General features: G+C 36.7%; 1 protein-coding gene across 1 annotated transcript; it reads right to left on the reverse strand.

Annotated features, from left to right (window-relative positions):
- Window positions 1-12: 12 nt before the first annotated feature.
- LOC105965292 (protein BONZAI 3) lies at window positions 13-3,864 on the reverse strand. Its single transcript, XM_012989826.2, has 16 exons — window positions 3,515-3,864; window positions 3,119-3,166; window positions 2,874-3,022; window positions 2,734-2,782; window positions 2,587-2,643; window positions 2,286-2,465; window positions 2,069-2,203; window positions 1,901-1,962; window positions 1,709-1,808; window positions 1,505-1,619; window positions 1,329-1,405; window positions 1,089-1,226; window positions 838-1,002; window positions 634-747; window positions 426-522; window positions 13-318 (listed from the first exon to the last, which is right to left on the reverse strand). The coding sequence occupies exons 1-16, from the start codon at window positions 3,671-3,673 to the stop codon at window positions 218-220; spliced, it is 1,746 nt and encodes a 581-aa protein (XP_012845280.2). The 5' UTR covers window positions 3,674-3,864; the 3' UTR covers window positions 13-217.
- Window positions 3,865-13,072: the final 9,208 nt, after the last annotated feature.

A 13,072-nucleotide genomic window follows, 5' to 3' on the forward strand; every position in this document is an offset into this window, starting at 1 on the left:
TAAAATCGATAGTCGGAATTAAAATTCATAACCACAAATATGCACATTTCACACTTTTGCTGCTTTGAATTATAGAACAAATCAAACTATCTATTGATATTGTTTAAAAAAAAAAAAAAAAAAAAAATTATTGTTTCAAAAACTCTTACGCAGATAGATGTATACGTTGTTTATGTAAAAATAAAAAGCCTAAAAGAGATTAAATGGTAAAGCTGCTTTAAGACAAGTTGAGGGGCTTGATATCTCTGGAACGAACGTATGTTAGAAACTGAGACGGCAATTCTTCCAATAGTGCCTGAACCACCGAGATCTCTCCACCTGCACAACAACAAATTAAAGTATTCGATGAGTTCAGTTGAGTATTCGAACAATGTTTCCACATATAAAAAATAAAAAAAATCATTAATCACTATCTGCAGACTTACGATGAATTTCACGCATCGGAACAAACTGAACAATGTCTCGTGTTGCTATCCTTCCCGTAGAGCATTCCAATCGTTGTCCCTTGTCAGCATCAAGTATCTAAATATTCCACAATATATATATTCAAATATATAATATTAACAAGAAAAACAAAAACAAATAAAATTGCATTTCGTGATAAATAAATAAACATATATATGTATGTAATACCTCCATGTCCTTGAAATCTGCACCACCTACTCCAACAATAAGTATCGAAAGCGGCAAATCAGATGCCCTAACAATGGAGTTTATTGTTTCTTGAAGATCAGATACTACACCATCCTACAAAATTCAAATAATATATTATTTATTTACCAAATTAAATACCGTAATAAAAGCAGCAGCAATCATATTTAGCTCAAATTGTCGTACCGTGATAATCAGCAAGACGTAGTACTTGGCGTGGTGTTGAGAGAGAGAGTGACCGGCAATATCTGCAGCCTTGTTTATGACTGGTCCGAATAGTGTGGGCCCAGCTAGAGCCACGTTGTACAATGCGCTCGTGTAAGCACCCATTATACCTTCCACACCTTCAACCTAGTAAATTAACAAAACGGATCTTTAATGATGCTCGATCCTTAACTAGATATTTGTCTCTTTTTTTTTATATATATATTAATCACCTCACAATCGGATAAACTTCCATTCAAGTTGAAACAGTGAGATACTGAAGCATTGGGTATTCTTCCACCGAATCCCCAAGCAGGAAAACGTCTGTCTGAATCGTAGAATTGTATCACCTCTCCAATCTCCATTATTGCCTACAAACGATTTTTTGCATTATTTAATATCTATAACCCGAATGAAGATTGAAAACTATATTTGTACCAAACATGTCATGATTGTTCAGGCAGATGTGTTACCTGCTGATAGGCGTTTCTTCGACCTGAAGGATCAATGTAATGCAAAGAATTTGCATTTCTCGGATTTCCATTTGAAGCTGGAAAAAATATTGGAAAGATGAACATTATCAGGAAACTTCTAGAACCATCTAGAAAGTGGAAAAATTCAAGATTAGGTGGAAGGCTGGGTTTATTACCTGTAAAGTCAACAGCAACCATGAAACTAAGTTCGAATCCACTGGAAACGTAGTCGAGAAAGCTGTAGAGTTGTTTCTCCTCATATCGTTCGACGAAAATTTCACCCTTGAGAACCTAAACCGAGTATAAATGTCAAGAGATTTTTAAACAAAATTGCAACCTAAGTTGCATGAAGAAAATAATTTTAAGGGTAGTGTAAAAACCTTTTCGTGATGCCTGAATCCGGAAGATGGGGAGATGAAATGTGCACTGGCTTTAGTTTGGTAAAGGGTTTCGAGTTCTGCCATTGATTTCTGTACTTTTCTGTTTGAGGTAGAACCAGAAAAAACGGTGAGCCGAAAGCAACTTTATTACAAGAAAACATGGAAATTAATAAAGAGTGTGTAAATATGTACCCAATTAGGGGATGTTTTCCACTTGTATCGAAATCAAAACATTCAATCATCAACGGGTTCTCCTGCAAATGAAGTTAAATATTTAGTTTATAAGCAGACAAGAGATCAAATGTCGTAAAACGGTAGACATATAGAAACATATAAATATTATCGCATGTAATTTATTACCTTGCTAATAAATTGTTGCATGGTTAGACAAACTGGTTTCCAAGTAGGGTTCAAGTTGTTGTTCACGACTTCCGTCTTGCAAATAGGAAGAAAACCTCCGGATTCGATTGCCCTTGAGATTCTTAAGAAAGGATCCTGAGAAAATTAAGTCCATAATATTAACCCCAAGAAACCAAAATAATAATAATAATTAAATAATTAGTTGAAAAATACGTACACTTTTTGAAAACAGATCCTTATTCTGTAGAGCCGAACAGCGAAACGTGATCTCCACAGCGTTCCTCGAAGCAACAGTTTCCTCTGACTGGACAGTAAGTGTCCCCATTTTTCTCGAACTAATTTGTCCGTTTATGCTATTAATGTTTAAGGTTATAGTTTGATTTCGTTTCGTTACAATCTGCCATGCAAAAAAAATTCAGAGAAATGTCACGCCACAAAATTATCCAAAAATTATAATCGAAAACAAATAGAACCATGGTTGTCGTATTTTAACGCGTAAAAATCACGAAGGGGCTCACCTCAGAGACAACACAACTAGCTTCACCGAGGAAATCTTGATCTTCCAACTTCAACGTCTGCAAAATCGACCAAATTAATTTCGAAACTTTTTGACAAAATGCTAAATTTTAACATTCAAATGAGTAAGAAGATAATAGAGCATATACCTTCACGGGTAGATTATGATACTTTGTGTCCACGTCATACACGCGAAAGCTGGAAGAAAATAATTAGATTATAATAAATATAGATTAAAAAGAAAAGCAATATATGAATGTGATAGGACAATCGAACGGGATGTATATACATCAATGGTTGAACAATCTCAAACTGGTAAGTAACATTTATCTTCTGAATCCAAATAGGGTCTAAGTTGTTCATTATAACTTCGGTGCGGCCAAGTTCTTCAAGCTTTCCATCTCTTTTCTTCATGTAAACGACCGCCATTGGATCACTCTGCAATAAGTAAGAATATGATATTGAAATTTTGAAATCGAGGCGAGGCAATCACAGAAGATATCAAGAAGTTTAAGTATGACGTCTTGGTTTTACCTTTGATGCAATATCACGATCAAGTAGCTTTGAAGCAGATAGAGACAACTGCAGCACACAAATAAATTAAAATGTCAAATTAAATACAATGTAGAAAAGTGAGATGAAAATCCAAATTTTAAATAATGAGATTAAAATTATTAGGGTCATGATTAAGACAGCATGAATGTTGTGCGTTGTTGCAAACACTGTAATGTATTGAATTTTTAATTTTGATCATCAGATGATTTTGATGAGTTAAAAAGTCATTTAAATGGGAATACAAAAGTCAACATAGAGGATTAGGAGTTGACTATGAATAATCAGAGTAATCAATAGGCAACCAAAAAAAAAGACCCCACCACCAACATCAACATAATAGGTACAAAAAGCAAAAAGCGTATAGAAGAAGAGAACCTGAATTGGGGTGAAAAGGGCTTGTTCACCTCTAGCCCTGAAGAAATAGTCAACGGCGTCGTTGGGTCCATCGCCGGCGGCGGCGGCGGACGTGGTGGCCTGAGCCCTACCACCGACCGCCTGCTGACCGCCCTCTATATCGGAAAAGCAATTCCCCATTATTTACTACTACTAACACCAAATTAATGTCGTTATGTGTATGTATCTCTGAGTTCTTTGAAACAAAAAAAGAAGAACACTCTGAAATCTGAATTGAATTGTGATTCTAAAACCTATTTAATACACAATTGGGGGAGAAAACGCGTATTTGTACCGGAACCTTTATCTCTAAACATGGAAACCACCACTGGCCAGTTCCATGAAACTTCGATATTCATCTTTTTTTTTTGTACAATTTTGAACACGTGAAGACTTCTTTTCCAACTAATTTTCCTCAGTTTTTTTTTTCTTTTTTTTTTTAGAAATTTCCCAGTTTGTTTTTTATTGTTATTTATGTGCTAAAGAAGACTCACTCGGTATTACTATTATTTATTATTCTTTTCTTTACTTGTTCATTAATATTTGAATACTATAATCTATATAAGAAACTTAACATTTATTTCTTGGTTTTATTGTATCCATATTTGCAACAACTTTTTTAAAATAGATTACAAGCATTTTTTGGGCTCATCATAATTTAAATTTATTTCAAGGTGTTTACAAAATTGACTCTCCTTTTTTATTCACTTAAAGATAAATTGTTTTAAGTTGTTATTTTAAAAGCAACCATGGACCGACTTTTCTAATTTAAATTGATTTTCCAACATATTTACACACATCTCCAACTTCTAGAAATAAACACTTAAAACTAACTTAAATTATAATCACTAACTTTTACTTTTAAATAAGTTTTCGGAAACATAACATTAATCTTGTTCCCAAATCAAAATGACTATTATAATACAATTGAGCGTTCTTGCAACAAAGTTATACAGTAGAACCTCGATAAATTAATAATATCGCTTAAATAATACATTTTCCCGGTCCCAAATCGGGGACAGCGTGCTAAATTAATAATTCGTTAAATTTCTAAGATAATACACATTCAAAACATTTAAGAAGCCCCATATAATATATAAATTAATAATTCATAAAACTAATTCTTAAATTACATGGTACAATACATACTATAGATCTATGAAGGTTTAATAAAATATAATTTAATTCTCGTTTGTTTCTTGTTGAATCTCACATTACCATCAATTTCGTGCCTCACTTTTCTTAATATGGTTAGAACTTTTGGTATAGCTTTCGTATAACTCAATATGAAATTGTTCAATACCATTGCTTCTCTAAGAACTTCCGTTCGTGAAACATACTATATAGTGCATTGAACTCATGGACAATGATTAATATACACGTAAAAAGTTAAAAGAATGTATTTACTGAAAGGATTTATTAGGGATAACCCCCTTATTGAGATTTTCTAATGAGGTAGATTCATTTGATTTTTCCCTTTTTGAGATACACCCAATTATGCCAACTTGGCACAATATATTATTTAATTTTCCTATAATACCCCTATTTTATTTTTCGACGGCAGTTTTTTCCTTAACGACGTGATATGGGATTGCTGATACGTTGCCTATAATCACGGATTAAAATTACGTGAGTATATTGGTGGTTTCATCGTTTTCATCATTATCAAATCGTGTACAATCCGGCTACGGAGAATTTTTCACCGGCGTGGTAGTATTTTCGGATCTGAGCATTTTCATTGTTTTCATCATTACGTGAGTATGAACAGTTTTTGTTCGTTTATTTTTTCGCTGTCATGTGCAATTGGTATTAAAGTAGATCGTTTTTAAAAAAAATTACGTCGTCACATATACATCGTTATTTTTGTCAACAATGTTTGTTTTGGAGGAGGATTCACATAGTTGCCAGAGGAGGGTTCACGCAGTCGGACCAGAGTTGTTTTATATGAGTGTCGTAGTTGGTTTACATAGTAATCGAAATTAATGTTTGGTGTGGTCGAGTTCATTGAAATGTATTTGGCAGTCTATTTAATCAATTTTTCGTATTCTCCATTTTTAAGTTCATTTGATGATTTTAGGTTTTTTTCAATGGCGAATTTCGTACGGATTTTGTTGAGGTTTGGTGGGTTGGTTGTTATAAAGAGGTGTTCGAATGGGTTTTCTCGCGGTTCATTGGTTGCATTTGCTATTTCAAAGTGGGTTTTTGTCCGATGATGTTTGTCTTGGAGAAGGATTCACGTAGTCGCAAGAGGAAGGTTCACGTAGTCTGACCAGAGTTGTTTTATATGAGTGTCGTAGTTGGTTTACAATGTACTACCGAATACATTAAAATCGACTGCTGTAAACAAACAAAACAACTATCAATCAGGTTCAATTTCATCAACTCGACCACACCAAATATTTATTTCGACAACTACGATACTCATATAAAACAACTCTGGTCAGAATACGTGAACCCTCCTCTTGCGACTACGTGAATCCTCCTCCAAGACAAACATCATCAGTCAATAACGATGTATATATCACGACGTAATTTTTTTTTAAAACGATCTACATTAATACCAATACAAGATGACTACCACGTTGCAGTTAAACAAAAAAATTGACATGCCACTTGTGGTGGATGTCTTGCCCATCAATCGTTGCAAAACCACAGATTTAGGGCTCCATATATGTAGGCGATTTAGAAAATATCTGCAAATAAACCAAAGTCACAGTCGATTAAGCAAAAACACATCAAAATATCGATGGGTGACGGCGTTTCAACAAGCGGCGAAGACGTACCAGAGCCAGAGTGGTCGGAGTGCAGAAAGGTGTCGATCCCCGTATAGCGTTGTTAAGTGTATATTTTTACACTTTATCGTATCTTTTTATTTGAGCTTTTGGTGTGTTTTAATGATAATTGGTGCTTAAAAAGTTGATTTATTGTATTTTAGGTACAAATTGAAGAATTGGAAAAGTATGGGGTCAAAACTGCAATTTTGGCGAAAATATGGGTCAAAAGTGAAAATATCAAAATTCTGAAGAAACAAGGCTCGGACCCCCGTCCCAGTTTTAGTGCAAATTATGGGACCCCCGTCCCATAACCCGAAGTTGCGCAGTAAAGGGATTTTAATCGCACAAGGAAACTGCCTTCTTCCCCAAGTTCTTCACCCTATATAAGACCATTCCAAGCACACAATTAGGGATCTTTTTTACGCAATTTGGAGAGCAACAAAGCAATAACGAAGACGAAGAATTCGAAGACTTCAAGCATAGATTTATCGTCTATGATTTATTTTATTTGTGTTTTTGCTTTAATCATGAGTAGCTAAATTACTTGTTTCTAGGATTTTATTTGGAACCCTATGTGGGATTTATGAACCCTTTTCTATGATTTTATGCAAGTTTTAATTCCGGATTATTTCTTCTACTTGTTTTATTAAGTGCATGAACTTGATCAACTTATGTGCTTTTATGTTATTGTTAATCGCATGAATCGGAAGATCGGGTTAATAATTAGAACTGTGGTAGAAGAGCCTTTGTGGTATTAACATAGGAATATAGTTAATCTCTTAGGTAGCCATTATTGAGATTTGTGCTTAATGCTGTGTTCTAGAATTAATTGCATAGGAATATAGTAATTGAATCTAGAGTATTAGAATCGTAATACACGCGGAAGCGGGTTATGATTATTTTAGCATCTCAGGTTAATAATTCGGGTTAATTGCTTGCATAATTGAAGGAATTGGGGGAGTAATAATCACATAGGGGGAAGAATAAAATCCTAGGCTCGCTTATCTTGATTAAATCTTCGTTTTAATTGCTTTCTTGCTTTGTCTTTTTAATTGCTTTAGTTTAATTTAGTTTATTAATCCTTTTTCGACTGTGTAGGGTGGGCTTGATAATAATTGGTAGAATTTAGCGTCTAGGATTAGATAATTAAATATTCCCTGTGGGTTCGATATCCGGACTTTTAGTCCACTATATTACTTGTACGATACGTGCACTTGCGTGTAGGTTTTCGCCCAACAAGTTTTTGGCGCCGTTGCCGGGGAATATTTTAATTATTTATTTTATTCTAGCTCTAGATTTGAACAATTTTCACGATTCACCCATTTAATTTTTGTTTTATTTTATTTTTCTTTTTAGGTACTGTGTATGCGCAGAGGACTCGATCCAGCTAGAGAATCGTTTGATCCCGAAATCGAACGAACTTTTCGAGCCGCTAGGAGACGACAACGCGCAAATAATATAATGGAGGACGAAGAACGCAGGGCCCCGGGCAATTTACTCGAGGCCAACGGAAACCAAGTCCAAGACCCTCCCCTTCAACTTCCAGCACAGCCAGCTGTTCGTCCACGGGCACTTCAAGACTACATAATCCCAACGCTAGACGGATTCCGCCCGAGCATCCAATATCCACCCATTGAGGCGCATAATTTTGAGATCAAACAAGGCCTTTTGACGATGCTCCAAAATAACGGGCTATTTAGTGGGTTGGCAGGTGAAGATCCCCATCTTCACATTGTAAATTTTCTAGATACCTGTAATTCTCACCGTCAAAACGGCGTTTCCCAAGAGGCGCTTCAATTAATTCTCTTCAAGCACTCCCTACAAGGAAGAGCTCGCCAGTGGTTGATGTCCCAAGCCCCCCACTCTATCTCATCGTGGCCTCAACTCCTCAACCTTTTCATGAAAGTCTATAGCTCACCCGAGAAGGACGAGAGAATCCGACGAGAAATTCATAATTTTGTCCAAGAGCAAGGCGAGCAATTATACGAGGCATGGGAGAGATTTAAGACCCTTTTGAGGCAATGTCCAACACATGGAGTCGAACAATGGCGGCAAATCCACATCTTCTACCAAGGGATTAACGAGAACGCACGAACCGTCTTAGATGCATCCACCGGAGGTAATTTTATGAGTCAATCGATACCGGATGCATTTATCATGTTGGATCAAATTGCACAAAATAGGTTTGCCAAGTCAAGCGAGAGGACGGTCAGTGGAGCCAAGAAAGTTCCCGGAGTGTTGGAGTTAGATGCAATTACGGCCCTTCAAGCTCAAGTGACCCAAATTGCTCAACAAAATCAACTCCTTCTACAGCACATCAAAGCAAGTCCACCACAACAAGTCCAAGCAATCGATTCTCCATTTTGTGAAATTTGCGGTGGAAATCATTACACGCTCCAATGCCAACAAGATGTGGAGTCGCTCAACTACGTCAACAATGCGCCTCGCCAATTCCAAAATCAAGGGTGGAGATCACAAGGGCAATATGGAGGAAATCAACAAGGCCAAGGATATCAAAGACCCCACGGTCAATTCCAAAATCAAGCCCCTCCTCAACAAAGCTATCAAGGCAACAATCCACCGGCCCAAAAATCGAACACAGATGAGATATTGGCCCAATTCATGACCGCTACCCAAGCCTCGTTGCGAAATTTGGAAAATCAACTCGCTCAATTAGCTTTGAATCAAGAGAACCGTCCGCAAGGAGCATTGCCATCGAATACGGAAGATCCTCGAAAGCAAAAGTTCGAGACGTGCCAAGCTATCGATGTCAAGATCGAAAAAAGGGAAGAAATTCAAGTCAAGCCGCAAGTCATTGTAGCCGAATGGTTCGAGCCAATCCCATATCCACAAAGATTGCTAACGAAAAAAATCGAGGTCGAGACGTGCCAGGCAGTCACCTTGAAGAATGGCAAGAAATTGGAGGAAGCCCCACGGAAAGAGAAGAGAAACACGGTAATCGAGAAGCCGAAAGTAAATGAGGAAAAAGAATCAACTCATGAAGAGCCACCATCAACGGTGCCTTCACAAGTCCCTCCAATTCCTTATCCTCAAAAGTTTATAATGAAGAAGCTCGATGCCGAATATCAAAGATTTTTGGACAAGTTGAAGGAAATTCGCATAAATATTCCTTTCATTGAAGCACTACAAAAGATGCCAAAGTGGGTGAAGTTCCTCAAGGACCTCGTGAAGAAAAGTAAGAAATTGCAAGGGAACGAGATGATCCAACTCACAGAGCAAATTAGTGCAATTCTTACTCGGCCTCTTCCACAAAAACTCGGCGATCCAGGTAAGTTTACTATTCCTTGTACTATAGGAGGTAAAAATTTTAGATCGCTCATTGATTTAGGCGCTAGCATTAATCTTATGCCTTATTCAACCTTTAAAAATCTTGGGTTAGGAGAAATTGAACCGACGGCTATAACTCTTCAATTAGCCGATAGATCTTTAGTTTACCCAAAAGGTATTTTAGAGAATGTGCTAGTGAAAGTCAATAAATTTATCTTCCCTGTTGATTTCGTGATACTAGATATAGATGAGGATAGGGAGATACCTCTTATCGTAGGGAGACCGTTTTTAGCCACGTCGAAAACTCTCATTGATTGTGCTAGTGGTGATCTTACAATGACTGTGCATGATCAAACAATCAAATTCAATGTTTTTAGTGTTAATAAAAATCCATGTGACAATAATGATTGTTTTGCTATTGAGCTTATGGATTTTACAAATAATGAAAAATTTGATGTTTTGCACTTGGACAAAGGGAAAGTATCTTTGAGTGCAGGAGATGATGGCGGAAACGAAAATCGGAAGGAGCAAGTTTACTTCATGGACTCAATTTCAACTCCTCCGAGAGAAAGTCATACGAGTTTGAGTCTTAACAGCGATGAGAGTGCAAGTAAGATGTTGCCACCCAAAAGCTCGAGCAAGTCACGAGAGAAGGATGCGTCAAGCTATTGTGGTCGTAAGGAGAAAATCAAAAAGGAATTGCACAAAGGACAATTGGTGTTATTGTGCAAATCCCGTCTTTGGTTATTTCCAAGGAAGCGCAAATCAAAGTGGTCGCGGCCATTTATTGTCCAAGAAATTCTTCCTCACGAGGTGGTCAAGATAAAGGAGCGGGATTCAAATCGTACGTTCAACGTAAAACGGAGCCGGCTCAAACCGTATTGGGAAGCGAGTGAAGATTGCCAAGCGACTTCGGTCACTTTTGCTTGAAATTAAAGAAGCAACGTCTGGCTGAAGACTTTAAACTTAGCGCTTCTCGGGAGGCAACCCGAGTTTTATTGTTTTTCGTATTTTTTCTTTAATTTTTCGTTTCGTTTTTTATTTTCTCGTAGGCATGCATTCTAATTTATTATTTGAATTTTATTTTGCAGGGTCGAAAAAGTGATCGAGGGTCGAGTCGGCCGTCCGCGAAAAAAAAAAAAAAAAAAAAAAAAAAAAAAAAAAAAAAAAAAATTTTTGCACCACTGCCAGTGGGACGGCCGTCCCACAAATAGGTGTAACTGTGGGACCCCCGTCCCACAACCAGTAAGGAGAAAAAATTTCGGACGGTCGTCCGAAATTTAGCACAAAAAACGGGACGGCCGTCCGAACCTATTTGGGGCGTTTTAAATGTTTAAAAATCAGATTTTCTCCCCCATTATTTCCTAAACCCTTCTATTTCCTTCTCTCAAACTCCCACACACAAAGGAGGCAAGAGAATCGAACCAAAATCTTCAAAATCTACTCTTTCAAGGCACGCCCACAAGGTGTTCGATAATTTGCTCCAACCAAATTTTGAGTTCGATTGTCAACCAATTCTCACCGAATCTATTCCAACCTCTCTCCCAACTTTCTTGTCCAACAAAAGAAGCCGCACGAGTGAAGCTTCATCTTCTAAAGGTAAAGGAAAAGGCAAGAAAAGTGCCACCAATACGACGATTCCTCTTCCAAAGCCGCTCCTCAAGCCCGAAACGACCCCGAAGCCTCAAGCTCCCGTGCCGATCGACGATTCCGAATGAAGATGAAGCGAGAGAGCTTTCCGTTGATGAGGAGCATGAGAGAGCGAGAGAGGAGCACCCCGATCACACCGACTCCGACTAAATCAGGTGTTTTCTATCCTTAAACTTTGTGCTAATTTCGTTGAGGGCAACGAAAATTTTAAGTTTGGGGGTGAAAAACATGTTATTTTTGTGCTTATTTGGTTTAGTTTGCATGCATTAGGTTTTATTCGTTTTTTTTATTGTTTTTCTCGTTTTTCCGGAATATTAAAAAAAAAAAAAAAAAAAAAAAATTGCTTGAGTCGAATGCATCGATGATTTATGATGATGAGAGATGATCAATGTTTGATGATTAAATTGCTTGTTTTATGTGATAAGGATTTGATGTTTGTTTAGCTTTCGATTCAACGGGACTTAGAAGCGAATTATTGCTAGGAATCACACTTTGTGCATTGCTTTGGTTGAATGTTTTGTATTTTAAATTTGGAATTAATTTGTGCTAGATCATGTTATGTTCGGTTTTAAGACTCACCTTAGGAAATTTATGATACGAAGTATTGAGTAGTGAGTGATTTGGGATATGATTTGGGCCTTCCTTGAACCGTTTGAGCCTTTCAAGCCGACTTTTTTATCGTAATTATCCTTAGAACCTTGATTTGAGCCTCGGAGAAAAGGTGTTCTTTCTTTTAGCCAATGTGTAAGGTAGAATAGGTGGAGATTCTTGAAAAATTACCCCTTGGAGTTCGGTCGAAAATTTTTTATAAGGTCCTTCTTCTTCTTCGAAAAAAAAAAAAAAAAAAAAAAAAAAAAAAAAAAAGTCAAATATCTATGCTTCTATATGCATATAAAAAAAAAAAAAAGAAAAAAAAAAGAAGAAGAAGAAGAAGAGACTAGAAGGGAGAAATAAGGACTAGTTGTTGAATTATTTTTGAAAACTCGATCCATTGCCTCAAAAGCAAAAGTGGAGACTTTTGAACTTTTGAGAATCGAGTTTATTAAAGTCCGTAGAGGTGAATTCATTGTTTCAAACGCCTATCTTTCAATTTTTGGCGTAATCACCTCAATTCAAGAAGAATAGCCACATATACCCATATTTCCTACCTCGAACCAAAGAGCCTAACAATTGAAAGCCACAAAGCCCCAATGATCCCAATAGCTTAATGTTCGATATTAGTAGAGTAGAAAAATTTGGTGAGTATTTGGAGTCAAGCATTTGCATGTAAGTATAAATTCTTTCTATCTTTAATTTGCAAATATTGGATGCTTGAAGCAATTGTATGAATTGTGGTTTTTGGTAATGGTGAGTGACTAAGTGTTGTTGAATTTTAAGCTTGCGAATGCCTAAGAATTGTCATTATAATTACGAGTTCTGAAAGCGTGAAGTTGATCATTGATCTATGTGATGAGATGTAATAGTTGAGTTATTTGCTTATTGGTAGATTTTGCTTGAGGACAAGCAAAAGTTCAAGTTTGGGGGTGTGTTAAGTGTATATTTTTACACTTTATCGTATCTTTTTATTTGAGCTTTTGGTGTGTTTTAATGATAATTGGTGCTTAAAAAGTTGATTTATTGTATTTTAGGTACAAATTGAAGAATTGGAAAAGTATGGGGTCAAAACTGCAATTTTGGCGAAAATATGGGTCAAAAGTGAAAATATCAAAATTCTGAAGAAACAAGGCTCGGACCCCCGTCCCAGTTTTAGTGCAAATTATGGGACCCCCGTCCCATAACCCGAAGTTGCGCAGTAAAGGGATTTTAATCGCACAAGGAAACTGCCTTC

Source organism: Erythranthe guttata, chromosome 8 (genome assembly GCF_056151865.1).
Source record: "Erythranthe guttata isolate IM_541 chromosome 8, IM_541, whole genome shotgun sequence".
Taxonomy (NCBI): domain Eukaryota; kingdom Viridiplantae; phylum Streptophyta; class Magnoliopsida; order Lamiales; family Phrymaceae; genus Erythranthe; species Erythranthe guttata.